A 26,433-nucleotide genomic window follows, 5' to 3' on the forward strand; every position below is an offset into this window, starting at 1 on the left:
CGGGAGGCGGCGGAGCGCGGGCGCGGACACCGCTTCGCGCCGCGGCCCCCGCGCAGCGGCTGGTGCGACGTGTGCGCGGCGGCCGTGCGGGAGCGCGCGCTGCGCTGCGACTGTGAGTGACCCCGCGGGCCCGCACCCTGCCGCACCCCGCACCCTCCCCTGCGCCCTGCTCGGGTCCTCCCAGCACCGCTGTCCTGCACCTTCCCCTGAGCGCTGCTCGGTACCCGTGTCCCCCCACACCGCTGTCCTGCACCTACCTGCACCCCGCACCTTCCCCTGCACCCTGCTTTGTACCTGTGTCCCCTCCACACCGCTGCCCCGCACCCTGTGTCTTGCCTGGTGCCACCATCCTGTGCTGCGTCTGCCCCCACACCCGGTGCGTCCTGCAGCGGGTCCTGCGCCCCACCTTCTCCCAGGACCTTCCTCTGCTCCTGTTCCTGCCGCCTGCATCTCGCCCAGCGCTGCCCTCCTGCACCTTTTTCTGCACCTTGTTTGGCACTTCCTGTCCTCCCCACACTGCTGTCCTGCACCCTGCCAGTGTCCCGTGCCCTTTCCTGCACCCCGCCTGGCCCTTGGCACCCTGTCCCGCACCCTGCCTGCTCCCTACCTGGCTGTCCCACACTTTGGCCACCCCTTTTTTGCCCCCCCACACCCTGCTGTCCCTGCCCGGCCGCACCAGGGCAGCGGTTTCGCTCGTGTTGCTCGCACACTTCATCCACGCTCTGCACAGGTGATTGATGTTCCCCTCGCTCAGGAAGGGCTCCCAGTTTTCTAGGGCAATTAATCCCGCTAATGAACCTGTCTGTGCTCCGCCTCGTCCCGGCCGGCAGCTGCAGCAAGCAGGGGAGCTCGCCCGGGACGGGAGCCCCGAATGGTCGGGGGGCAGCGCCAGATGGCCGCGCTGCGTCGCATTAAGGCTTTAGCCCTGGCCGCCGTTAATTGTCACTCGGCCGGCGGCGCAACGTGAGCTGGGAGCACGTGGGGACCGGCAGCTCCCGACGCTGCAAACGGCGCTTGGGTTCCAGCCCCAGTGCTCGCCTTGAAAATTCCCATCTAAAACACTGATGCATCGAGGTCTGCGGTGCTGCTAGGAGTAGCTGCTTGGTGGGACTTCTCCCCTGGCAGGACTTCTTAAAGTTTTCTTTCAGTATAACTAGCAAAAAAAAAATCCTCTATTATGCTTTTACTTTCCAAGGAGAATTGCTTAGGTTCAGGGAACAGTTCTGCCTCCAAAATTCCCCCAAATTCCCCACACGACCACGGAGTTTTGCTGAGAGCGGCGCTTGCTTTGGTTTCACTTGTGCCCTTCTGCCCGTTCGTATTTGCACAGGGTCTGGCCAGGGCTGGTGCCGTCGGGATGGGGGCGGTCGCTGACTTCCCTGTGCGGTGCCGTGGACACCAGGAAAGAGGAAGGGGCTGGAGCTGCTGCTGAGCCCGGAGTGGGTTTTGGCCCCACGGCTTTGGTGGGAAGCAGAAGTGCACCGGAATCCCTGCTGCCAGATTCCCCTTTGTCCTGTGGGATGAGGCGATCCTTCCAGGAATATCTCCGGAGCAGCCTCGTGGCCCCTTCTGCAGTGGGAAGGCAGCTCTGGAGGCGACGGCGCTTCCAGGAACGTGGCTGTCGGGGCGGGCTTTGCCCGAGGGTGCCATTCCAGTGACTCACGCTCGTGCTGGGCACCTCGTGGTGCAAATCACAAAAACGTATTGAAGAGCCTCGCCTGTGCTCACCGCTCCCGTTTCCGCCCGTCCTGTGACGCTCCGTCCTGCTCGGAGCTGGAGCCCGGAGCCGCCTCCTCGGCAGTGGCAGGAGCTGCTCTGCAGGGAGGTCTCACGGTGGCCTCAGTGGCCGGTCCCTAAACCTCGTGTTGTGGACGTGGTTCAGCAAAGCACCACCTGAATTCAGCCCGTGCTCGAATCCTGGCCCGGTGGGGATCCCCTTGCCTAGGGAGGAGCCGGCTGAGCGCGCGCCGCTTCTCCCCGGAGCTCGCTGCGCTTCTGGCGCGACTGGTTCTCTGGTCGATGCTTGCTCTGATAAGGATCCCCGGCGGGCGCAGGGGCGCTGGGGAGGCCGGGCGCTGGGCGCGTGCCGCAGGTGCCCGCTGCGGGACACCCAGCGTTTCCGCCGTCCCTGTCACCTCGCTGGCGTCTCCACTCGGCTCAGCAGAGCTGAGGGCGCCGGATCCGCCGTGCTGGGTGCGGGAAGAGCCGGGGCAACTTCCCGGGCACTGCCGGATGCCGCGCAGACGCCGGGCGCATCCCACGGCCGGAGCTGCCCCGGCCGTGACGGTGCTCGGATGCGCCCGGAGCAGCTCCCGGCTCCTCGGCGCTGCGTTTCGCGCCGCTTTTAGCAGCGGGGCCCGGGCAGGATTCATGGAGAGACGCTCCGGGTTGTGCCGCACAGGTTAGTCTGGGGCTTCTTCCTCCCACCTCCTCTTCCCCACTCCAGGCGAGTCCGTCGGGGCAGGTGCGAAGTGCCGGGTGCTGCCAGGGCTTGGGGCAGCAGGGCCAAGGGACGATGCCCGCTCCGGAGCGGCTGAACGGGCTCCCTGCGGCGCTGGCTGGGGTGTGAGGCGAGTGGGATGACTTTTAGCCTGTTATTCCCCATGCAAGCAGGCCACGGGTCTCGTGCAGGATGCTGGAAAGCCTATGAAGAGCGTATGAAGACGTGCAAGCAGAGGGGGTTTGGGGCAGCTTTGGGGTAGTTTAGGGTTATATCACTATAATGTCACAGATTTCAGGCTTGCTGTTTGGGTGATGTTTGTGCCTCACGAAAGACCAATAGCATCAATCTTGCAACCTGGAAAACTCTTTGGAGTGCTGGATAATCTAATGAATCGTGGAATATTCCTTATATTTAGCATGTGATTAAATTTTGCAGACTTTTTAAGCTTTGGAAGGGCACAGGGAAAAGCAGCCACGTGAAGAGGGTCTGGCCACAAGCCCCCCTGGCGCGCGGTGCTCCCGCGCACTCGCCCCCTCTAATCGCTTCCGTCGCTGCTTTATCTTATCAAGCAAAAAGCCCCAGAAATAGAAAGTTTCCCAGGGCCGCCGGAGCAGGCGCAGGGATGCACAACCCCAAGCTCTTGCCTTGTCATTCCAAAAGAAACCCCCTCCCAGCTCCCGGGAACCGCAGCGGGCCGCGAACGGGCGGCGTCGGGGCGTTATCCCGGCACGGGAAAGGGCTCCGGCGGGGATGCCGGCGGCGCAGGCACCATGAGCGACGGCGGCGCCGAGGCGGCCGCTTGCCTGGGGCTCGTGGCCAGGAGGCTCCGTAAAATCTTCGGGCATTTCCGCAGGGCTAAAGCGCGGCCGGGCGGCGCAGGTGGGTGCTCGAGTGCGGCTGCTCCGCGGGTTCTGCTCCGCGGGGCTCCGCTCCGGGATGTGGCCGGGATTTGAGCCCCAGGGCCCTACCTGCCAACCCGTCTCGGTTCCTGCCATGGAAAAGGGGCCTTGCAGCGGGAGGCTTCCTGTGGGAATGTCAGTTTAGCTTGGAAGGAATTGAGAGGAGCCCTTGGATTTCACGCGTGCTCCAAAACCAGGACAAGCCGCAGAGCCACGTTAGAGCATTTTGCTCTGAGGAGCCAAAGAAGCCGAGTCCAGCGGAACCAGGATTCCCGCTGGAGGAGCCCCGAGGGCTTCAGACCCCTCAGGAGAATGTTGCTGCCTAGGGATATTGGGGTTTGTTTAATTAATGGGGTTTAAGAAATGGCATTTCCAGCGCTCTTGGCGGCATCCTGCTGCGGTGGCTCCGGGCGAGCCCGTCGCGTGGCCGCATCCTGCTGCCGCGCTCGGCTTCTAAAATTAGTGTCCCCCACCAGATACCGGGCGATTAGCTCCGCTAATAGGTGCCGGTGACTAAGGAGGTGTCACGCGTTAATCCAGCATGAAATGTCTGGCCCTAATGGCCCTAATCCGGCACCGCTGCCTGTTGTGGGCTGCGCGATGCTCTGGCCACGCTGCTTCTGCAGCCACATCCCAGAATTTCCTTTTGCCCCAGCAGTTTTGGGGCTGGGAGCCCAGCTGGAGGCTCAGGACAAGTCCCAGTCCTGGCCCTGGCTTCAGCGAATCTTGCTTTGCTTTTAGGATTTTTTTTTCCCCTGGTTCAATGACTGCTCTGGAATTTGGGATAGTTTCAAAGTAAATCGCACTCTGTTTCTCTGGTGGTTAAAGATTAAAAGCATCATCGGGGCACGAAAGCAGGAGGGGGTGGTTGTGCCAGCCAAGAGGCTCTGGAAAAGTGGAATTGCGGAGCCGGGAACAGCCAGCGCTAAGCGGAGCAGCGAGGGGAATTGTGCAAATCCCGGTGCCGGTCGGGACACAGCTGCACTCGGAGGTGGTTGGGCTGGTGCTCGGGCCCTGCTCTCTCCTGGTTTTCCCCTTATTTTGTCAGGATCTGGGAGTGGATCCATCAATCTCTCCCAGCAACCTGCGCTCACCTCGGCGACCTGCTCACTTAACGCCTTGCTGACCATTGAACCCCTGCCTTATTCTGTGTGTCCGCGTGCAAGACGCAGAGGCTTCCCCGTGCCGGGGAGCGATGCGGGCGCCGCGGCCCCGGCGCCCACGCTGTGTCTCCCCGCAGACTGCGGCTACACGTGCCACGCGGGATGCCGGAGCCTCGTGCAGCTGCACTGCCGCCGCCCGGGACAGCCGCCCAGCCCGCTCTCGCCCGACAGCAGCCTCGCGCGCCGCCTCGGCCAGGTAGGAACCTCGCCGCGGGGTCCCGCTCCCGTCGGGAAGCGCCCGGCAAAGCGCCGCAGGGCGCCGCTGCCACGCGCGTTCGCTGCTGCGTGGCCCCGAAATCGCTCCCGCTTGTCAAAAACGGGTGTTTTCCCGCGGGGCGGCACTGGGGGGAGCAGGGCGGCCGCCGGGAGCAGGGCCGCCGAGCGGCTCCTCCTGCCCACGTCAGCAGCAAAAAGTCCCCGGGCAGGTTCGTGGTCTGATCCGCACGGAAAATGCGCTTACCCAAATACGCAGGGTTTGGGCTCTAGCCTTGATGCTGCTCTTTTGGTGCAGTGACACTAGGGATGCGGCGGGGATTTCTCCAGCAGGTTTGTTCCCCTGTAAGGTTGTTCCCTTAAAACACCACGGAGACAAGACTGGCCGCTCTGCCGTGTCAACCAGACTGGGCACTTGGTGCTGGAATTGGCCGGACCTGGAAAAGGTTTTGGACAAGAGCACAGTGCCATCGGTAGTGATGGCCCCGGGTGTGCGCTGCAGTGCTCAGACCCAGGAGCTGCTCAGGATTTGCTTTCTTATAGGTTATGCACTAAATTACCTCCACCACAGTGCGAATGAAGCCACGTGTGCATTTGTCTGCAGCTCCTTCAAATGTCCTTGGGCTTCTCCTCGGCAAAACTGGAAAGGCTTTGTTGCTTGGGTTGGGAAAAGTCACCTGGATCTGGGAGGAAAGGCTGGATATTCCAATTCACTTGATCTGAACCTGAGCACAGCCACGTTCTGGTGGTTTTTCTCTGTTGGCCGAGCAGTTTGGGCCTCATGGAAAGGAAAGATGAAGGGAAAAGGTATCGGTGCTGCAGGGTGAGACGTGCAGGGTGCCGGACCGCACCGGGGAGCAAAGGAAATGCAGGAACTTAAATTAATAGCTGGAATAGTTGGAAGTCAATAAATAGCGTTATCAAATGTAAGCAAACTAGAGACATCAGAGAAATAGCTAATTTAGTATCACACACTTAAGTGCTGTTACCATGTAACGCTAGGCATTAATATTTTGGGCTTTGATCCAGTAAAGTACTTAAGAGTGTTTTACATCTGGGTGCCAGATTAGTCTCCCCGGGCTGGGTCCAGGCTCCGCTTTTGGCTCAGGGTTATCGGGTGGATTTGGGGCAAGGAGCCCCAGCTGCTCCGCTTTGTGAGGAAGATGCTGGATGCGACGGTGCCGTCATGCCAGGGATGGAGCCGGGGATGGATGCTTTGCAAGGAGCAGAGTGCAGGTTTTGTGGCTCTCCATCACGTCTATGGTCCTTCTTGATGCTTCTTCTATGATGCTTCTCTGCGTGGATCTTTGGAAGCGTTTGGACCATGGGTACTGCTTGGGTTCATTTGGTGGCATGAAGTTTTCCAGCTCTGTTTGCTCTTCCTCTCCTATGTGATTCCAACAGGTCTCGCTGCAGCGTTGGCGGCAGTTGAGCAACATGTTGTGAATGTTGAAAAATTACCCAGGGTTAAAACAATCCTGGTGGCTGTAATGAGCTTTGGGAAATGAGAGTGTGTGCTGCAAAGCAGGATAAATAGGGCTGCAAATTGGGGCCCGTTTTGGCTTTCCTGCACCTCATGCGGGCGTTGGGTTGGGCCCCATTGGCAAGAGATCCTGCAAAATGGAGCGAGGGAAACGGAGAGGGAAAACGTAGCCCTGACTGGGAAGTGTCTCCATAGATCATAGGACATAGACAAGGAGCTTCTTACAACTGAGTTTATTTGGTGTGTGGGGGCAAATCCATCCTGCAGCAAAGGGTGGCCCTGGGCATTTCCCGTGCATGGGGTTCCTGCAGTGCCGAGGGGTTTGTGGAGCCAAGCAGCAGGTTTCGTGCCAGCCGCGCACCCTGGCTGCACTTGTGTCCTGCAGCGCACAGGAATGCGGCGGAGCGGGGCCGGGATGCACGATGCTCCCGCGCCGGGATGAGCAGCTCCCGGTGCCCGCAGCAGGAGCCATGCAGGGCACGTGGGTGCCGGAGCTCTGCGCCGGGCGGCTCCGGAGGCTGCCGGGAGCAGGAGGAAGCGGGCGGGCGCGCGGCGAGGGCAGGCGGAGGCCCGAGCGCGGCTCCCGCGGGGCGCTCCGTGCCGCGCAGGCAGGGAAGGGTTACCCGGCTCCGCGCGCCCGGGCGCACAGGCGCAGCCGGCGCCGCTGAGCGCAGGATGTGAGAGGAGGCGGCAGCGCCGGCGCCCGCCCGCCCGCGGCCCCCGCGCCTCCCATGACCATCGGCAGCAGCATGAGCAGCGGCTACTGCAGCCTGGATGAAGACCTCGAGGATTGCTTCTTCACCGCCAAAACCTCCTTCTTCCGCAGCGCACCCGGCAAAAGCCCCGCCAAGGTAACGGCTCCGCAGCGCGGGGACCTTGGGGACACCGGGGGACCCTGGGGACGGCCGTGCTGGGGCGCGGGCACCCGCGGGTGCTGCCTTTGCAGCACGCAGGGCGCAGCACAAGCTGCCTCCCCGCTGCGTGTGTCCCCAGCCCTGCACCCCGCGAGAACCAGGTTGTCCCCCCTGCCCCAAGGAGCACCCGGAGTCGCTCCATGGTTTATTTCCCCCGGGGTTTTAGGGGGCAGTTGTCCCCCCACACGGGCTGGGGGTGTTGGGGGCTGCAGACGGCGCTGCTCGTGATGGGGAAGCCCGGGGCGAAGGCCGCGTGTGGCACCTCAACATGGTGGCGGATGCGGCGCCGGGGCGGGCGCCCATCGCGGAGCCGCCGGTGCCGCGGGACGGGCAATGCCGGGTGTCCCTGCGTGGCATTCCCAGTGTCCCTGCGTGGTGCTGCTGAGGGTTGCTCTGGAACGGCCTCCCCGGAGTGGCCAACGCCGGGAGCAGGGGCAGGAGGGGAGCCGGAGCCATTGCGGAAGCGGAGGGCAGAGGCACCGGGAGCAGCAACCTGGTCGGGCACCGCGGCCCGAGAGCGCCCGAGTTGGCCCCGTTGGGCACCCGGGCTTGCCCTGGGGGGAGAGGCTGCCGAAACGAGGCTGCAGGGCTGGGCAGAGCCTCCAAAACCCACCATGTATATGTACATATATGTGCAAGAAATGTTCGCTCGGGTTTAACGTGGGGTATTCCCTGTCAGGCACCAGCTCCCGCTCGCTATGAATAACCAGCGCGTCCTGCTGCCTTTAAATGTCACTGGATGAATCATGCATGGGGGAGCTGCGGGACATGGTGCAAGGTGCCACACGGCCCCCCCGCTCCGGCCACCCCGAGCATCCTGGAGCATCCCCGGGGCTCCGTGCATGGGCACCCCGGGCTGGCCCGTGGCCACCTGCGCAGGACGCGGGGCCTCTTCTCGGGGGCAGGGAAAACCACACGTTTTGCTCCCCTTTTCCGCAGTCACCTCTTCCCGCAGGCCTGCAGCACTTTGGCATCGCAGCCGCTCGCTGGACAACCTGCTCGTGGTCGTGCACGGGGTGCTCGGGCTGTCCGTTGTGGACATGCACCAACGAGCACCCCCATGACCAGCATGCAAAGTGCAAGGAGTTTTTCCCACCCAAAAAGGCACGGAAAACAGCAGGGCTTGGCTGGCTGGGTGGCTCATGAGGATGTTTCTCCGTGCTGCGCTTGGTGGCAAAGGCCCCTGGTGGCCCCAGGCCCCAGGGAGCATCCTGGGGGTCTCCCGGCCGTGCCGGGATGGCCCCAGGAGGAGGCGGTTCAGAGGATGTGGAGGTTTGCCCCGTGGCACCGTCGCACGCGTGCGAGGAGCGCACCGGGCCCTGCAGCATCCCCGGCAGCTCCCGTCTCTCCGGCTAAAAAAAGCGGAGAGCCGCTAAGTGCTGCGGAGGTGTTTGCCATGGCGATGGGCGTTGCCATGGCGCCAGGTGCCGGGGATGCGCGGGGTCCACGCGGGGACCGGGTCAGCGAGCGCCGCCTGCTCTGCAGCCCCTGCCCGCTTAGGGTCTCCAAGGCAGGAGCCCCCGGGGCTGCCAGGGGGTTCTTGGGATGGGGTCTCCATCCTGGGAGGACCAGGAATGCCCAGGTGCTGTCCTGGCAGGTCCCCTCCTCCCGCACGGAGCCCATGGGCTGCGTTGGAGCCAGCGGCGCTTCCCAGTGACGATGCGGAGCGAGCGGGAGGACTTGCCTGGAACATCTCATTGATTTTTAACTGAATGAAGCACGGGCTTAAGGATGCGCCGGCTGTTCTGTGCAGCATCTGTGCTGTTTTATGGCGAATACGCAGGATTACCCTGGTGGGGATGTGCAAAGAGCATCACCGTGCGCCGCGCGTCGGGCAACGTGACCCAGCACAGGGTCCTGCTTCGCCAGGGCACAGCAGCACGCAGGGAGGTTTATGGAGGTCAGCGCTGCCAGGGGCTCCGCTCATCCGCAGGAGCCGGTTTGTAGCCTGGTGGATGTTTTTCCAGATTCCCCTCCTGCTTTGCCCTTGGGAGCAGCGTGGGCAGCTAATGGGAGCTCCTGGTGCGCATGGAAGCAGAGCAAAGGGATCCAGGAGCACACAGCAGACCTGCGTGCTGCTCTCCATTGAGGTTCCCGTGTTGTTTGGGTTTGGATCAAGGGGAATGGGAATCTTCCTAGTTGTCTCTGCTCCCAGCCTGGTTGGGGCAGAGGGTCGGCAGCACCCTGGCCATACTGTGGAGATGGGGCCGGTGCTCCCAGCCAGGGATGCTCCATGGTGCAACATCCCTCCCGCCTCCCATGAGGCGCTTTTGAGTGGAGGTGCGGCAGGAAAAGCTGTTTCCAAGTGAAATCTCCATGGAAATCAAGGCGCGGAGACCAGTTCCACTTGCCTGCCGCCTCTTTGCAACGCAGCCATGATGCTCTTCCCCTTCTCTTAAGGCTGCTCTGCCCTTTCCTCCCAGCCCCAAAGCGAGCACAGCCCCAGATTTGAACCGTCTGACGGGAGTGAAATACGTGGGACTTCATTCCCAGGACAGGGAGGCGTTTCCGAGGCTGCCCCCAGGCTGGACCACGTCCCTCCTTCCTGCAAACTTGCAAATCCGCTTGTAGGGCCGTTGCGTTTGCCGCATGGGAGCCAGGTCCCGGGGCGCGCGCAGGGAGGCCCCGCGCGCTGTTTTGCTCTCGGCGTGTTTCATCCTGTCCCCGTAAAACAGGAAATGTGGCAACCGCGCATGGGTTAGAGCTTCTGTTTTTCTGCCCTCGGCCCTGTTGCACATTCTGCACCAGAAACCTGCACCCCCAGCCCGGGGCGGGCGCGAGAGCAGGAAGGAGCTGAGCTGCAGGCAAGCAGCAGGGCCACAGAGGGGGCAAAGTGAGAGGTTTCCTTCAGTTCCTGGCCCAGGTGCTTGCTCCCCACACACCGTAAAGTGTTTTCTGCAATGGAAACGGTTCAGCCAGCTGCCACCAGCACCAACAAGTTAATAAAAGCAAATTAATTCCCCACCAGATGCAAGATGACTTGTAAAATGACCCCTGGAGAGCACAAAATGGCTGTTGAGCGCCGTCGCTGTCAGGTGCTCGTAACGCAGCGTTTCTCTTGCAATGGCACTTGAACGGGGCCAGGGAAGGAGCAACCTGTTGTCCAGAGCCTTGTGCTCTGGGCAGAGCTTGGGCCAGTGGCCTCATTTTCCTCTGCTGTTTTTGCAGAGCTTGAGTTTTACTGATTTTTCTATGCATCAAAAATGGGGAAAAAGAGGTGCCAGGGGCCGGCGGGGAGCAGGGCAGCCCCGTCCTTGCGCAGCCCCGTCCTTGCACTGCCCGTTGCCGCAGGGAGCCCTGGCTGGGCCGTGCTGCCCTCCCGGGGCTTTGGGCTTCATTTAGCTCCCGCTGTTTCGTTACTGCACGTAGATTTCCTTAGCCCTCTTATGGATGTGGATTTGCTCCCGGGAGGTGCGGATCGGAGGCCAGCAGCCCCTCGGCAGGTTCATTTTGCAGGCGAGCGGGTGCTGTTATCCAGGGTGCTGGCGTTGTGTTTTTGGGGTGTCCGTGGGCTGCTGCAATCGCTGCCCGTGTGGCGAGTGGGAGCTCAGCTCCCGCTTCCGTCTCGGACTGCGCTGAACCTGTTCTCTGCGGAAAATCACCCACAGGGGCTTGAGCTGGGGGCTCCTGAGCCCCCCGCCGCTCCCTCGTGTCCCCCCATGTCCTGGGGTCCCCTGTGCCCAAGTGTCCCCCTCGTCACGTGGGAGCCCTGCGCTGCCCCCCCGGCGCCAGCCGCGGTTCTGCCTCCCAAGGGGAATTCGGCGGAGGCTCCGGAGCGGAGCCGCAGTGAGCGGAGCCGCCGCTCTGCCCCGCGTCCGCGCGCCGGCCGCCCCGGCTCCGCAGCGCGGGTCGCCAGGCCTGGGGCAAGAGCCGGCGGCGCTCTGGGGAGGGATTCGGGCAAGGTCCTGCGTGGGTGGAGCCGCGGGAAGCGGTTCCCAGGTTCGGGAGGGGGGTCCTCGCGTGGCAGCCTGCGGCCGCTCCAGATAGCGCGTGGGGTTTGCCTCCTTGCACGGCGCGTGGGAACGCTTTGCAGGGGCAGACGATGACTGGGCAGCAGGTTTTTGAAAATAGGTTTGAGGGTCGGGACGCTTTCCCTGCTGTATCCCGTGTTCCCCATACCACATCTGCTGCCTCCGAACCCTACCTAGTCCCTGTCCCTGTATTTCCGAGGCATCAGGAGGGCCAGAGAGATGCCCTGTTGTCCAACAAGGCCTGTCTCTTGTTCCAGAATGTAGCGAAAACCTTGGAAGAAGAACAACGGGCCCCTCTAACGCCGCAGGAGATCAAGCAGAAGATCGAGAAGTACAACGCCAAGGTGACCAACTGCCTGCTCATGAAGCTGGTAGGTTCCTGCTGCTAGTTCCTTTGGGCCGGGAACCATCCAGCCCGTGAACGTGCCAAGGCAGGAGCGCCCGCAGCTCCTTGTGCCACTCGGTCCTGCCCAGCTCCTTCCCAGGCTTTGTTCTGCATTAGTCTAACACGCTTGGAATAGCCGGTCCGTGCCTCTGTCCTCCTTCAGCTGCACATCTCCAGGCTGTGCAGAGCCAGGGAAAAGCTTTTTATTTTCAGAGCGAAACCATTTTTAGGAGTTGTAAGAGCAGCAGTTACGTAACTTCCTGCTGCTCGATAACATCTGAAATCAAGCCAGAGTCAAGCAAACCTTACTTAAAACAATTCTCTTTCTGAGCACTCTGCAGTGAATTGTGCTGGGGTGTCTCAAGCCCTTGATTTTTAGGACCCACTAACTTAGGGGTGATTTGGACCCCATGTTCTTGGGTTTTATTTAAGCTTAGCAAAAACATCATGTGGGGACCTGGGAGCCCTTCGTGTGCCCTCGCTGGGCAGCTGCGCCGGGCTCTGCACCACGAAATGCCTGCGAAGAGCCAGAGGTTTCCCTTGGTTTTGCAGTGCTGGGGGACAGGAAAAGGGGTCTCCTGCGAGACAGGCTGCCCTGAGCGCTGGTTTATTGCATGCAGGTGGGAGGGACTCAAAAACTTCAGGAATACGGTGAGGAGCTCCGGCTGAGCGCCAGCACCAAGCCCCGCACAGGGCTTTGCAATCTGCGTTTAAGGGCAGCTCCCAATTACCTTATAGCATTTTTCAACTCAACCAACTTGTAGCAAGATCAATTTTAAATAAGGCAAGATAGGGCAGATGCGAGGAAGAGATGAGTCATTGTGGAGTAGAAAGAAACAGGAAAAATTCAGCAGTGACTAACCTAAATTGCTGGTTGCATTTACATGATTAATAAGGAGCCCTCAGCCTCCTAGCAGTGCACTAAGCACAGTGGAAAGTTCTGCTGCCGTCATGCCGCGGGCTGAAGCATCATGTTAGGAGACCAGAAGGTCCCTCATGATGGTGAAAATGCGACCATGAACCTGGAAATGCCCTGGCTTGTGACTCTGCTTTTCTTTGCTCTAGAACGATGATGGAACCTACACGGGCTTCATCAAGGTGCACCTGAAGCTGCGGCGTCCCGTGACGGTCCCGGCGGGGATCCGGCCGCAGTCCATTTACGATGCCCTCAGGGAGGTGAACCTGGCTGACATGACGGACAAGAGGACGTCCTTCTACTTGCCGCTGGATGCCATCAAGCAGCTGCACATCAGCAGCACCACCACGGTGAGCGAGGTCATCCAGGGGCTCCTCAAGAAGTTCATGGTGGTGGATAACCCCCAGAAGTTTGCACTTTTCAAGGAGATGCGGAAAGATGGGCAAGGTGAGTTGGTGCCCTTAGAGCTGCAAATGTGGAATGGTTTTCCTTGGGCCAGCTTTCCTTCAGCCAATGAGTTCTGCTCTCTATTTTGTGTTGCAGAAACAGTGGGCTCCCTAGTGGAGCCCCCTTAAGTCCTCTCCTCTCCTGCCATGGGCTAAAAAGCATTACAGACAAATGGTGGTGGACGTAGACTTCTGTTGTGCATCTGTGAAGCTGGAATTAGAAAATTAGGTGTGCTACCCGTGCTAGAGCAGGGTGTCTGTGATGGAGAAAAGCACCAGATATCCAGTGGTTCAAGCCAATGCTTTAATTACGAGTCATCTGCCTGTATTTTCCCTCAAAGCAGGCTCTGTTCTGCTAACGTGAACCTTGAGTGTGTTGTTCAGTGAGGATGAGGCTGGCAAATTTTCTCACAGGGAACGTTGGTGTCAAAGTGTCCGGCCTAGGGCTCATGGTGTTGCACCAGGCAGGCGGCGTCTGTGTTTTGGATGAATAAATGGCCTGGTCTCTACAAAATGTGGTGCTGCTCCCATGTTTTCTTGAGGTTGATGGGGAATTATGAGTTTCCAAGATGGGGTTGCAGCCCCCTCCCTGGGGATGTCTTCTCCCCCTTGCAGTTCTCCTCCAGAAGCTCCCTCTGACCGAGTATCCCCTGTACCTCCGGCTGCTCGCTGGCCCCAACACAGATGTTCTCAGTTTCGTGCTGAAGGAAAACGAAACTGGGGAAGTTGAGGTAAGTCTGTGGCCCTTTCCTTTGGCTTTCACATGAATGTTCACAGCTTCACCCCAACACGCGGCAATGTTGAACGGACCTGTGACATTTACGGTAGGGGCAGCATGAGCTGACAGGGCAGCATGTGGGCCGGTTCCCTCCGTCCGGTGGTGATTTTTACCATCTTAAATACTGAGTGTGATACTGGCTTCTCAATAAAATTATTATTTTTATCTACTGAATGAACTGCTTGGACTTAGCTTTGTGTGGACTTAACTTTGTGAGAAATGTTTGGACCACTTATTGCTCATAAATTATGATGATTTGTAAGGAATGAAACCTGAGTTATGAAGTCACTGAAGTCAGTTTTGGTGCCCAAACCATAACCTATTTACGGAACCAAGCCACAGACCCAAAGTTAATCCTCACTAATTAGATTAGCTAAATACTGCTCTAACTAAGCTGCTAATTTAAATAGAAGCTGGGGCCATCCAGGTGACAAACTCTCGGCCAGCCCCTAGTCGCAGACGGGCTCCACGTCGTGACCAATGCCAGGGTCAGGACATTCCCATTCTCATGGGAATCCTCCCTCCGGATCCGAGTGGACCTCTTTGCCAGAGGTGCTAGGTCAATTATTTGATATATGTTTCGATTGCTTTGGGGAATGGGGCTACCTCTTGCAGTGGAAATAGATTCCTGGTAGGACTGTGGGCTCAGGGGCTCCGCACCACGATGGTCCTGTGTGTTGTGACCTGTTAGCACCTTCAGCCAGGCTACCTGCACATCAGATACGTGTTTAAATGTCTGTTAACGTTCGTCTCCGTGGAGTCAGGGCTAACCAAGACGTAACAAAGTCCAATGCCTCTCTTTTTGCTGTGGCTGCAGTGGGACGCGTTCTCCATCCCGGAGCTCCAGAACTTCCTAATGATACTGGACAAAGAAGAAAAGGACAAAATCCAGCAAGTGCAAAGGAAGTACGAGAAGTTCAAGCAGAGGCTGCAGCAGACCTTGAAGGAAGCAGGAGGCAAGCCCGGATAACTGCTCAGGAGGCGCGTGCAGAATCAGACTAAGCTAGGTACTGTTTTCAAAACGAAAAGACACTTCTCAGGACACATTCTCGTGGTCACTCACTGCCCCTCCTCATCCTCCCGTTACGGACTGGCACATAGGAACCCTACAGTGAACGTACTGTGTTTTCTTCTTCTGAAACCTCTTGTCTCAGGACCAGACCCAGCAAAGAACGAGGAGCTCGTCTTAACCAGGGGGCCCTCAGCAAAGCAACGCTTACCCAGTTAACTGCTTAACCAGTTAACTGCTGGTTAGCTCTGGGGTTTGCCCTGACCCACAGGGTGAAGAAACGTCACGGAAATGCCGAATGTCAAACGCAACAGGAACAGCTCCTGGCTGCTGGTGTCGGGCCGCTCGCGTGGCCGGTGCCGGCTCCGCAGACGCGTGTTTGTGGCCTCCCGTTTCGCAAGCGGAGCGCAGGAAGCAGCGGACGAGGTGCAGGAGGTGGCTGCACCCACCCACGTGGGTGCTGCAGCTGCAGCCGGCGCCCAACAGGCTCCGGGGCACGGCCAAGTGACACGTACGGTCACGATGCCACGGCGGCTGCAGCGTCACGACGGTCTTTGACTAAGTATTACTGAAATCTAGCGAAGAAAAGTCATCTTTTACTCTAATTAGCTTCTTAATTTGAAAAAAAAAAAAAAGAATAGCTTTGAAGGCAAATTAAAGCAAATATTCCCGTTGCTTAGCTTAGCAAGCCTATGTTTTACCAGTTTCCTACTCCGTAGCAATTGGGACCAGTGTTTTAATTCTGTTTGAAAAGTGTCGAAGATGATGGTTGGAATGTAGTAAAATGCTTTGATAGCAACCATTTAGCAATGCAGAGCTAAGACGAACCAGGAACCCCCGGCTTTTCACAGGTCCAGTTGCTCCTGTGCTGTGCACGGGCTGGGGAGCACTGGGAAGAGGCTGGGAGCTCCTGGCCTCTCTCTCCTCCTGGTGCCCTCTTAGACTGCGTGTCCTCTTGGTACCTCTCCTCGTGGTGCTGTCCCCATCCCTGTTCGGAGCCTGGCTCTGCCGGTGCCGCCCGGAGCGGATCCCGCTCGATCCCCTGGATCCCTTGCTGCATTCCCAGGTGCGGGGCTTGGAGCGAGGGGAGCAAAACAAGCAGCTCCTCCCGCTGTGGACGCGGGTCACGGCAACGTGTAGCGGCAGGAGGGAGCGTGGGAACGAGCCGCGCTCGGCCGCAGCTGGCGCAGCGGTTCCGGTGGCCCCAGGCTCCTGGAACTCGCCCTAGGGACTGCCGTGGTTTCACCTGCGTGAAACGGAAAGGAGGGAACAGGCTCCTGGGCAGGACAGACGACTTGGAAGAGTCTAAAATTTACCTCAGTGCCTTTTTTTTTTCGTTTTTTTTTTTTTTTTCTCTTTTTCCTTAAGTGTAAAAACTTTACATTTGGGCTAAGGAGGAAGATGCAACCGGGCTGAGGTCTACAGGCCTCGTCACTCCCTGACACCCCAGGACCTCAAGTACTATTGGGATGAGGCCGCTCTTATCCACGGAGGGACAACGAACTGGCTCCTCTGTCCTTCAAGGTGACTGTTCGGGATATTTTTTTTCAGATTTATACTTGAGTTGTTTGTAATTTTTGTTTATTAGCCTGAGAGAGCAACTGCATCCCGTGGAGCCCCTCGCTTTGTACAGAGGCCACGTGCTGCGAGCTGAGCTCGAGCTCGGGCTCTAGCCAGTGGTGCAGGAAGGGCTGTGGAAGGGCCCGCGCCTCCCCGCGGGGCGCTCGTCTCCACCCCGATGACCTTCAGCAAGGTGGCAGCAGCCCAAAAAGAGCAGTCATTTGTCATGCTTTGGGCCCGTTTGCCCTCTGGTAAGAATACTTATTACTTCACCGTGCACTTGTGGAGTAATTTAAATCACATTCATCTAGCGCTTTGGGTCTCGAAAGCACTGTATAAATACTTGTATTCACTCAAGAGGAAGAACACTGCAAAAACTGCCATTGGTTCTGAGAAGCCAGACCCAGAAGCTTGTTTTTAAACTCCTCAGTTTTCTGGCTAAAACTTGTAAGGGTTTCTTTTTCGCTGTTGTTTTCTACCAGAGTTTTGGTGTTTCCCTCCCTAGAACCCAGCATGTCTTGGACAGTTTGCAGAAGGCATGGCTTCTTATGCAATTACCGTGAATGCTGCTGAAAACCTCCTGCCAAGGGGGAGGGCTCTTTCTTTTGGGTTTGTTTTTTCAAGATCTGGGGCATTTGAAGAATAGGTAGCCTTGAAACTCAAAATCTCAACAGTCAGTTGGCCTGTGCCAAGGCACAAGTCTAGGATAGGAGTGTTGCCCCCTTTCCTTAAGCGCAAAATGCTGTTGGCAGTGCCTTTGGTTAGTATGGTGCGTGTTGCCTAGTTCGTGTGAATTTATTTTTCCTGTAAAACATGTAAAATAATGTGTATAGAATGGAATAGCAAAGCTTCTATGGCAAAGTGAAATGCATTTTTGCAATGCTGTAATTTATTTTTACTACTCCCTAGTAATTCTATGGCATTTTTAAAAAATGTCTCACTTGCAGCTTTTTTGAAGGGTCTGAAATTACTTGTTCATATGCACAATGTAAGAGATAAAGATAATAAAACTGTCGGTAATTAAAGGAATCTCATGTAACTTATTTATCTGGCGCCCTCCTGTGGTACTTCCATGTATTAAGCCTAAATCAGAAATCCATTCTAGAAGTGAATACAACGACAATGCTACTTTTTTTCCCCCAGTCTTTTATTTTTTATGAAAAATGGGCAGCTAGAGCAATATTATTAATGGGATTAATTCCAGACATTACAAAAAGTCCACGACTCATCTTTGCACGAATGGGACCATATTATCCTTGATCTGTAGGCACAACACTTTTATAAATAATGACATCTGATTACACTAGGTTTTTCTCCTACTTCTTCCGGCCAGGCTTTGGCGCCTTCTCAAGGCCTTGAATATATTTCCGAGGTAGCTGGTATTCTTCTGCAATATAAAGAAAAGAGTTCATTTCAGGTAAATATTTAGAGTTTAAGAAGTAACCTTGCTATAAGCAGTCCTGGCCTGGTTCCAGAAGAAACCTACCTAGCAGCATCTTGGCCAGATGGTGGATTTGATTGCCTTGGATCTGCACCTGAACTCTGTCTTTTGTTCCTGGTACTGGGGTGATCGTGGCGCTGGCCTGTACCCTCTGTTGCAGGATGTTGGCAACACACTGTGGGTCTAGACCATAGAGCTCAAGGTTCTTGATAACTGTCACCTGCAGGTTGTAATAATCATCTCCAATGTCACCGCTGTACGTTGCTCAACTCAGAAAAGCAAGCTCAAAATTTACCGTTTAAATTTTGTCTTTACCTTCTTATTTGAGGATCTCTGCGCTATGGTTATGCTGATGGGCTCAATGTTTCCTTTCCTCACAATGGGTTCTTGTCCAAAAAATGTCACCTGGTATAAGGGCTGCAGTCGTTCAAAACATCTGAAAGAAAGTTTATATGGGATGTTACCTGCTTTTCACTTCTCTTACAGGTTTTTATGTGAAAGCCCAGATACTAATGGGGTGTAAGAAGAATCTAGATGCATGATGATATCACGCAAGGCCTGTATCTTAGTATTGAAAGGGACTGATTTAAAAAACAATACTAATATACTGACTGGAAAAAGTCTAGCTTAGATCATTACTGGTAAGATTTTACAATTTGATTCTTGTAGATGAAAACCATCTTTAATGAGTTAAATATTGTTCAGACCATTGCTCAGGCCAATGAAGCAACATCAGTTTAACATCCAGCAAAAGCTACGCTCCTTTTTGAATCTTTTTTAAATGGTAAAGAGGAATAGCAACTTTAGTAGTCAGCTCGAATATCAATAAATATGAAGGTACTTTTATTTTACCCATAGGAAGTTACATCTTCCACAGTTCTGATAATATGCGTCTTTGAATTACATGCAATAAATCAATGTAATTTAAAAGAGTACACTGGAAAAGTCACCTGCTCAGGAGGTCATCCCATTTAAGGTTTGTGATTTCATCTTGTTCTGATTTATCTAACAGGCAGTCACACAAAATGGCATTCACCTTTACAAAGCTGCAACAGAAAAGCAGTGCATTAGGCACAAACAAGTTCATTTTTCTCCTCCACCATCAACATCTCCTGTGGAAACAAGGTAGGACAACTGTCACATCTACTTACTTTTTGTTTGTTTCATCGACCAGCTCATTAGCCTTCACATAGTTAATGATGATGTTTCTCACCTCACTGCTTGACAGGATGCTGCCTTTTCTAGAAGAGAAAAGTAACCTAATTACTACATTAAGAAACAGATGTTAGCTAGACTCGCTAGGTAGAGAGAAGAGAGCAATTACCCCTACCACATTGAGTAGCAACAGCTCAATGAGGCAAATGAGTTCTTCTAATCACCCAGGTACCCTCTTGAAAACCTTCCTGATTGCTATTTCTCTTCCTGGTGGGGTCACAGGGCTCTCCCGCTGCAGACTAACCAACTTGCAAAGGTGGCAGTGGTGGCAATGGGTCTGGTGGCCTCTGCTTCACCATGGTTTTATCTTGCTTTTCAAATGCTCACCTGTGTCCAGATTCCTGGAAGAGTGGGGTCATTTTTGCCGAGACCCCATAGAGCGGTATGATTTCAGGAGCATGGTAAGATTGTCCTCTGTCTTCAGTCTTGCTCTCTTGGGCAGCAGTGGCCGAAGAAAATCCTTCGGGTACTGTAAATGCCTTAATGCTGAAACAATAATTACTTGGTGGTGTGAAAGGAATGAAATTTCTAACTTCCATTTCACTGAGCTATTTAGAAAGGGAGTTCAAGCACAGTACAGATACTAGAGCTATAGAAATACCCGATTCCTCTCCCTCCTTTCGAAGGCTAATGACCTTTTTAAAGATTATAATTTTCTACTTACTCTGGATGTTTCCAGTCCACTTCCACAATGCTCTCCACACCTTTGCTCAGCTCCTTCACTTGCAAGACCTTCTGATGCTGCATACATTGCAGGAATTTGGAGAACTGAATGAAGGAACAAGCATAAATGTGGAGAGAACTAGGCATAAAAAATCCATTTCTTGTGTTTTTAAAGGCCCACTAAGTTAGAAAACAAATAAATAAGGCAGCTCTCCCTCCCTGCCAGCAGCTTCTGTAAAGAGCACTTGCTAAGCCATGGTTGATGCCTCTATCATGTAAGCTTTCACTTGAAGCTCTTACTCTCCTTCCATTTTTTATTTCAGTTAATGACCAAAAAAAAAAAAAAAAAAAGAAAAAAGGCGAAAATAAAAGGAGAGAGAAATCTCACCTTCTTATAGCTTGATTTCTTTATGTCCAGCTGTTGTCCAGCAGGGCTATGGATAGAGTTTTTTTTTAAAGTTATTTAGTTAGTGGTTGCCCTACATTTCTTCTTATATCTTGCTACTTCTGCTAAAATTTTCTGAACAGCAGAAACATGAATCACAGAAAAAGACTTAATTCAAAAAGCTGATAGGTAGACTAGGATAAATGAAACTAGTGTTGATGTTCTTGCATCCAATACTGAGAGTGAGCAAAATCTTAGCCTTAGATAAGAACTGATTTTTAGCCTTAGATAAGAACTGATTTTTAACTTTTGAGTCAAAAACTTCATCCCAAGTATCACATGCTTACTTCACATTTTCAAAGACAAAAACACTATACAAAGATAATCTTCTTACCACATACCAGCATGAGAACATATGGCTGCGTAGGAATGTGCTGGTCAGTAGAGGGAGATCTGACTTCTTTACTTTGCATTTTAAAGCATGAAAAAAGCACTGGCTAAATAATGCATCCATTTGCTCTGCAGGAAGGAAAAAGTATAGTAAGTATCCCTAAGGACAAGGAAGTGTTCTCAAGAACCATAAACTTCAGGTTACTTTCAGAGTTTTCATTTTTGATTTCTATCTCTTACTAAGTTGTCAAATACCTCTTTAAGCTCTATGTCCAAGATTTACAGAATAAGACTGGGAGACAAAAATTGCACATTCTCACCCAATTTTGATGTCTTCCACATTTGGGGCAGTCTTATTCCTGGATTTTTTGCACATAAAGTTACAGTGATCAAACCTCAAGTAGGTTAACCCTCTGGACTGTAAAATTACCATTATGATAAAAAATGTCTTCCAGGGATTAAAATGATGCAGAAGAGGGGCTGTATAAGTAAATGGATCCATATAAAAAATATCTTGTATCGCGGCTAAATATTTATGCCTTGCAATACTTTGCAATATTTATTGTTTTAAAAAGAGGTTTCCTGACCACAGTAGTAACCTCTGCTCTTACAAGGAGCTGCCTGTAATACACAGTAATCTGGATCATGGACATGAGCTTCAGAAAACAGCAGAGCTGTAATGTGGTTCTGTGTGTCTGCAAAAATACCTTGTGGGGTCCTGCTGTCCTCAGCTTCCTGCTGAACCTCTGCACTGTCATCTCCAGGTCTTTCTGGAGCTCCGTTCTCATTGAGTTCTTCTTTTCCCATCACTCTTGCACAACCATCTTGCTCCTTCAGGCTCAGATCTGCAATGCCCACCTGCTGCAACGGGTCAGCCGTGCAGCTGATCACGGGCTCCTGCTCTTCCTCATCTTCAGCACTCTCCTTTACAGCAGGATCTGCTACCGAAGGAGCTAAGGTAGGAGGAGAAGATTTGTCACCTAATTCCCTAAAAAAGGAAGAAAAAAGGCACAAAATAGCTTTCTGTATACTGCTTGTAAACCCATGGGGCAATAAATAAATGTCCTCTGATAAAGGACATGTGCAGCTGCATGAATTTTCTGCATTCTAAAAACTATAAAACTGTCTTTTATTTCACCTTCCTCCAAAATCTGTTATTTTCCTCCATGAATCCAAGCTAAAACTGAGCAAACTAGTTAAACTGAAATGTAGAATGACTCATTTCTTTTGTTAAGACTGGCAAAGTTGACGCTTTTTAAGCAAAATTATTTCAGAGTGCGTGTTTAAAGAGAACAGGCAGATATTCCGATATCAACATACCAGGGATGTGTTGTCTTCATATCCATGAGGATTAGATTCAAGTTGAAGAAACTAAATCAAGCGAATTACTTTTTATAAGCATTTTACAGGTACAGCTGGAAATGCACCTACCAGAGATAATCCATGTAAGTATGCAATATAGCAAACCCCTTCCCTTTCATTCCAGCAGCAAGCATCTCCGTGGTGGACATATTGGCAACTCCAACTGCTACTGGAGCTCTGGGGAAAGAAGAGAGCATCATAGCAGGGCACTGCAATATCCTGTGCTTCTTGGACAAACCGTGTGATACACAGCCAAGATAAAGCTATTTTTACAGAGAAACTTAACTGAATTCTTCTCTTTTTCTGCAGAATTTGCCCCCCTGTCTAGCTCCAAACTGCGTTAAATGCAAGGGAATAGGCTTGCCTTTATTTCCTCAAAATCCCCAGGGTCCGCCTTTAAAAAATACTTTCCTTTCGTTATCGGTTTCTGGGAAAAGCACATGAATAAGGAGCTTCCCAAGTACCTGTTTCCCAAGAGGGTGACGGCACAGAGCGTGCCCCGCTCGACACGAGGGAAGCCAGAAGATGGCACTGCAACCCCTGGCAGCATCAGATCTGGGGAAAGAACACAGCGCACGCGTCTCTAACGAGCATTTGTAAATGAGAAATTTGTAAATTTGTAAAAGCAAAGAGAGATTCGGCCACTATCCCTCCTGCTACTCGGCAAAAATACAAGCGTTTTAATAGCTCAGCACACCCCCCGTTGCTGCCAGGAAGGTAAGAGTCCCTGTCTCCAGGCTGCTGGAGCAAGGGGTCTGATTCAGGAGGGTGCTGAGCGCGTCCCCAAGCACAGCAGAAGAGCCAAGTGTGCTCAGTCCTCGCCTGGCAGGAAGAAACAGCCTTAAGCACCCCCTTGCTAAGCTGCATGGAAACAGCACAACTCACTGTGTGCTTCCTTCTGCTTTCCAAAACTGGGATGAACAGACGGACACGTGAGTGAAGGACAGGATAATGTGACAGGACAGGACAATGTCATGTTCTGCATTAGGCATTTCTTGCCTTTCTATGCCTAATGCAGAACATCACATTATCACTGAGTTACATTAAGAGCATCTGACCTCCCTCAGAGCAGCTACAACTGTCTGCAGTTTGCAGTTTCATGGAGAGATCTGTGTTCTGCAATTTGGTTTTGAGAGTATCTCACTTCTTTTCTCTTAGCGTGGATTTTAATGTGCATACTTAAACAGTCAACAGTATTTTTCCCTTCCACTTGTTACGACAACCGCTTCCAGCAAATCTAGAAAGACGTCTGCAACTGCAACCAGAGACCCCATCTCTAAGGACAGAAACCACTTGAAGCCCTCAGCATATCAGGGTAAGTATTTAAATAACCAAGGCAGGCAGTAGGTACTTGAATTAACAGAACAGATAGCGGGGAGCAGCACAGCCTTGCAATTCCTCTTTTTAAGGTAGTGCTCTCCTAATTCCATTCGCCTTCCCTGCGCTGCAGGGCTGGGAACTGGTGCTTTTCCTTGCTCCTCTGGGCCTCTGCTGGCCATTGTCTCAGTAGCCAGCTCCTTATCTTTGCATCTTCGCAGAGGTTGCTACGGGAGATGAATGACCAGCAGCCCTGGTTTCTTTCATCAACCTCCTTCTCCCATTAGTCCTTCCCTTTTTTCCATTTTTGTTGTCCCCTCCTCAGAAAATAGGTCAGTACAAGCCAGCAGCAGGGCTTGCTCAGATGTTTATCGTATCTACGCATTCAAATGCTTTATTTTGCTAGAAGCAAACAAAATGAGCAGAGGGATTCGAGTACTTGCACTTTAGATACTGTGTAATGGAAAGAAAGACATCTCTTTCTACACGTACACGTCCATTTACGGACGCAGGCCACAATGGCTGGAATTTAATCTGCTTCTGGTTGAGCAGTTCTGCAATTTCAGTTGATAAAAGCCTGACTATCATGAGTCTGAACTGCATCCAAAGCAGCCTCCAGAAAATAGGCTTTCCTATTAGTGTTGATCCATAACTAAATTGTAGAGCTAGTAATCCAGGAATTCAAATCCAACCTCACCTGTATAATCCACAATGTACTTTGTAGTGATTTAAGACCACATAGGTTCCAATGTCAAGTCACTTATTATCCACAGAATAAACCAGCTCACCTCTGAATTGACAGGGAAAGGGCTAGGAGTAGATGAATTTCAGCTGCCCAAGATAAGTTATAATAAACAGACCAATGACACAAGTAGTTTAGTGCCCCAGTTCAGAGTTCCTACTCTAATTCACACCCTGGGAAGAGATTTCCAAATCAGAGTCTCTCAGAACACAGGAACACATTTAAAAACCTTGACCTACTTTGTTTCATTCACAAACTTACCTACTGCTAATTTATATTCCCTCTGGGAGATCAGCAGGAATTAATCTGTGAAAAATGAACCTTTTTTGTTAGTTGTTTCAAGTACATTTTTGCCTCTGGGAGAGAGAGCATCACAAAAGCTGTGTTGTGCAATACGGATTTCCAAAGGCAAGTGCTTTTTCACCGTGCAACATAACAAAGTTTTAGTTCTCCTACCTGCTCCTCCTGCCAGTTTCTGTAGCACTGGGGGCCATGTTGCAAAAGCAGGGAGAAGATCCGGAAAGGCCCACAGAGTATACACTGTCCCAAAACAGAACCAAATGTAAAGATGCATCACCAAAAACTTCTCTAGCTGTTGCTTCTGGTCATCTCTAAGACTAACCAGTGTAGGACTAATCACAATTAAATATTCTTCTGCCACTCAAGTAATCAAGAAATCTGAAGTTAGCACAACCCTATAATAATTAGTATACATGAAGGAGAAAAATTGCCAGTGAATTTAAGCTTCTGTGGATTCTTGTAAAGAATGTATTATAGCCTTTTTTTTTGTGTTATTTTTCTTAAATCACGGACACTTTAAGCTGTACTACTAAGGGAAGAATTGCTGGGTGTGTTGGGGGAAGGAAAGAGAGGAAGAGCAGAGAGTACCAGAGCAATTTGTTGCCTAATTCCAAGGATGCCTAGAAGTGAACATCATGCTTCTAGGAATTACAGCTTGCAGTTACTGGACAAAAAGGGAAAAGGGGCTTGGACACCACTAACCTATGACTCACAGGGCTCGTTTCCCACTTTCTATGCTAGAGCAGACATTCTTGGACCCTGTCACCTCTCAGCATCTTGGTTTCCTTCTAGCACAAGGAATCCAGAAGCCCTGCTGGACTTACACAGATGTTGGGAACATAAATACCTTATAGACTGTGAAGATGCTATAGTGATGGGAGACATACACGCAGTTAAAACGCGAGCAGCACTCTGGGGAAAGGGTTGGTGTCCAACAGGGAAAGAGGGAGGGAGAATTGCTTTAGTCCACGCCCCGTACCTGTTGGATACAGAGCTTTTTCAACTTCAAACAGAATTGGATTCTTGCTGTTTGTATAAACAGTAACGGCCTCGCCTTTGTGACTGTATATTTTGATGACGTTAAGCTCCTCTTTGTTTGGAATAAACTCTGCGAGTTGTTCAGGACTGAGGTCAGGAAAAGCTGCTGCAACCTCGGCTCGTAGTTTCCTCCTGCGAAGACAAATCACAGACGGGTTACAGAGCCGTGCAGACCGCCTCTTAAAATAACCACCAGTTACTGCTTTCCGGCTATTCGTGAGATTCCCATTTGTGTTTTCTCCTCCACAAAAGGCAGTTTGAAGCGTTTGTGCCTGGGTTTACACATGAAAGAGTCAGGAACTGGGAGAACACGGGGCGGAACGGGCTTGTCCCGCTCTCCGCCCCTCCGCGCCCGCTCCTGGCCGCTGTCGCCGTCGCGGCTGGTTTGTCCCCAACTGCAAAACCTGCCCCGAAAACCTGCGCTCAAACCGGGCCGGCCCCGAAAACCTCGGCCTTGACCTCAAAGTCACTTAAAAGCCAGGTCAATTATGGCCGCGCCGCCAAGCCCCAAAAACAAAAGGGGGGGATCGAATTATCTAATTTTAAAAATTCTGAGCATGTTGTGGTTAGAATAGCAGTGTCATGACAATATCGTGTCATGACAGGGGGAGAAGCCGCCGTGCTCCATGGTGGCGGCCTGTCCCTGTGCTCCCCCCGCGCGGACCCTGCTCGCTGGGGACACGAGGGGGGTCTGGGCCCCGCTCTGGCCATTTCTGCACCGGGATGGGCCGAATTCCAACGATGTGCGCCCAAACCCGGCCGTTCTGCACCGGGATGGGCCGAATTCCAACGATCTGCGCCCAAACCCCGCCGGGTTCGCGGGAGGCCGCCGGGAGCTGGCGGCGCGGGGCCGGCCCGGGGCCCGTCCGCGGGGCACTCACCGGTCCGAGCCCTTGACGGCGGAGCTGGCCCGCACCCGGAGCGCCTTGGCGAACATGGCGCCACTCAGGCCGCGGGCGCCGCCATGCCGCGCTCGCCGCCGCAAAGCGTCCGGCTGGAAACCGCCGCCCCGCCCGCGCGGCCCGGCCCGGCCCGCCGCGGCGAGGGGGGGACGGGGAACCAAGCCCTGAGCGCGGCCACACCCCGACCAGGGCGCTCGGTGGCATTTTTGTTATTATTATTTTTGTCATTTTAATATATTTTTTACAAACAGGTTTCCTGTCAGTTGCGGGGGGGCCGCCACGCACCGCTCGCTCACCAAGCCCCGCCTCCGCCCACCAAGCCCCGCCCTTCCACGAAGCCCCGCCTCCACGCAACAAGCCCCGCCTTCCACTCGCCAAGCCCCACCCCCTCCCCACAAACCACGCCTCCACCCACCAAGCCTCACCCCCGTTGACGTAACCCCGCCTCCACCGTGACGTAACGGCCAGGCGGGCGCCGCCGCGCATGCGCCGGGAGGG

At 53.7% G+C, this 26,433-nt stretch overlaps 2 protein-coding genes across 2 annotated transcripts; one reads left to right on the forward strand and one right to left on the reverse strand.

Annotated features, from left to right (window-relative positions):
• The first annotated feature begins 6,932 nt into the window (after positions 1–6,932).
• RASSF5 (Ras association domain family member 5) lies at positions 6,933–14,841 on the forward strand. The gene is made up of 5 exons (XM_026036126.1): positions 6,933–7,052; positions 11,344–11,457; positions 12,537–12,834; positions 13,449–13,564; positions 14,429–14,841. Exons 1-5 carry the CDS (start codon positions 6,933–6,935, stop codon positions 14,579–14,581), a joined length of 801 nt encoding a protein of 266 aa, XP_025891911.1. The 3' UTR covers positions 14,582–14,841.
• A 2,513-nt stretch (positions 14,842–17,354) lies between these two features.
• EIF2D (eukaryotic translation initiation factor 2D) lies at positions 17,355–26,001 on the reverse strand. Its single transcript, XM_026036133.1, has 15 exons — positions 25,915–26,001; positions 24,975–25,165; positions 24,152–24,235; positions 22,101–22,191; positions 21,706–21,813; positions 20,982–21,262; positions 20,286–20,403; positions 19,888–19,933; positions 19,501–19,604; positions 19,164–19,322; positions 18,773–18,862; positions 18,572–18,667; positions 17,937–18,057; positions 17,667–17,841; positions 17,355–17,567 (listed from the first exon to the last, which is right to left on the reverse strand). The coding sequence occupies exons 1-15, from the start codon at positions 25,968–25,970 to the stop codon at positions 17,497–17,499; spliced, it is 1,791 nt and encodes a 596-aa protein (XP_025891918.1). The 5' UTR covers positions 25,971–26,001; the 3' UTR covers positions 17,355–17,496.
• Positions 26,002–26,433: the final 432 nt, after the last annotated feature.

The sequence above is a fragment of the Nothoprocta perdicaria genome, unplaced genomic scaffold (assembly GCF_003342845.1).
Source record: "Nothoprocta perdicaria isolate Ctin4 unplaced genomic scaffold, notPer1 scaffold_170, whole genome shotgun sequence".
Taxonomy (NCBI): domain Eukaryota; kingdom Metazoa; phylum Chordata; class Aves; order Tinamiformes; family Tinamidae; genus Nothoprocta; species Nothoprocta perdicaria.

Coding starts and splice junctions, on each gene's coding strand:
- EIF2D (XM_026036133.1), bottom strand. CDS start 25,970: ATGTTCGCCAAGGCGCTCCGGGTGCGGGCCAGCTCCGCCGTCAAGGGC. Junction 19,934..20,285: donor AGCCATATGTTCTCATGCTG/GTATGTGGTAAG, acceptor CTCTATCCATAG/CCCTGCTGGACAACAGCTGG. Junction 18,058..18,571: donor TGGGATGACCTCCTGAGCAG/GTGACTTTTCCA, acceptor ACTTTCTTTCAG/ATGTTTTGAACGACTGCAGC.
- RASSF5 (XM_026036126.1), top strand. CDS start 6,933: ATGACCATCGGCAGCAGCATGAGCAGCGGCTACTGCAGCCTGGATGAA. Junction 7,053..11,343: donor CCGGCAAAAGCCCCGCCAAG/GTAACGGCTCCG, acceptor CTCTTGTTCCAG/AATGTAGCGAAAACCTTGGA. Junction 12,835..13,448: donor GATGCGGAAAGATGGGCAAG/GTGAGTTGGTGC, acceptor TCCCCCTTGCAG/TTCTCCTCCAGAAGCTCCCT.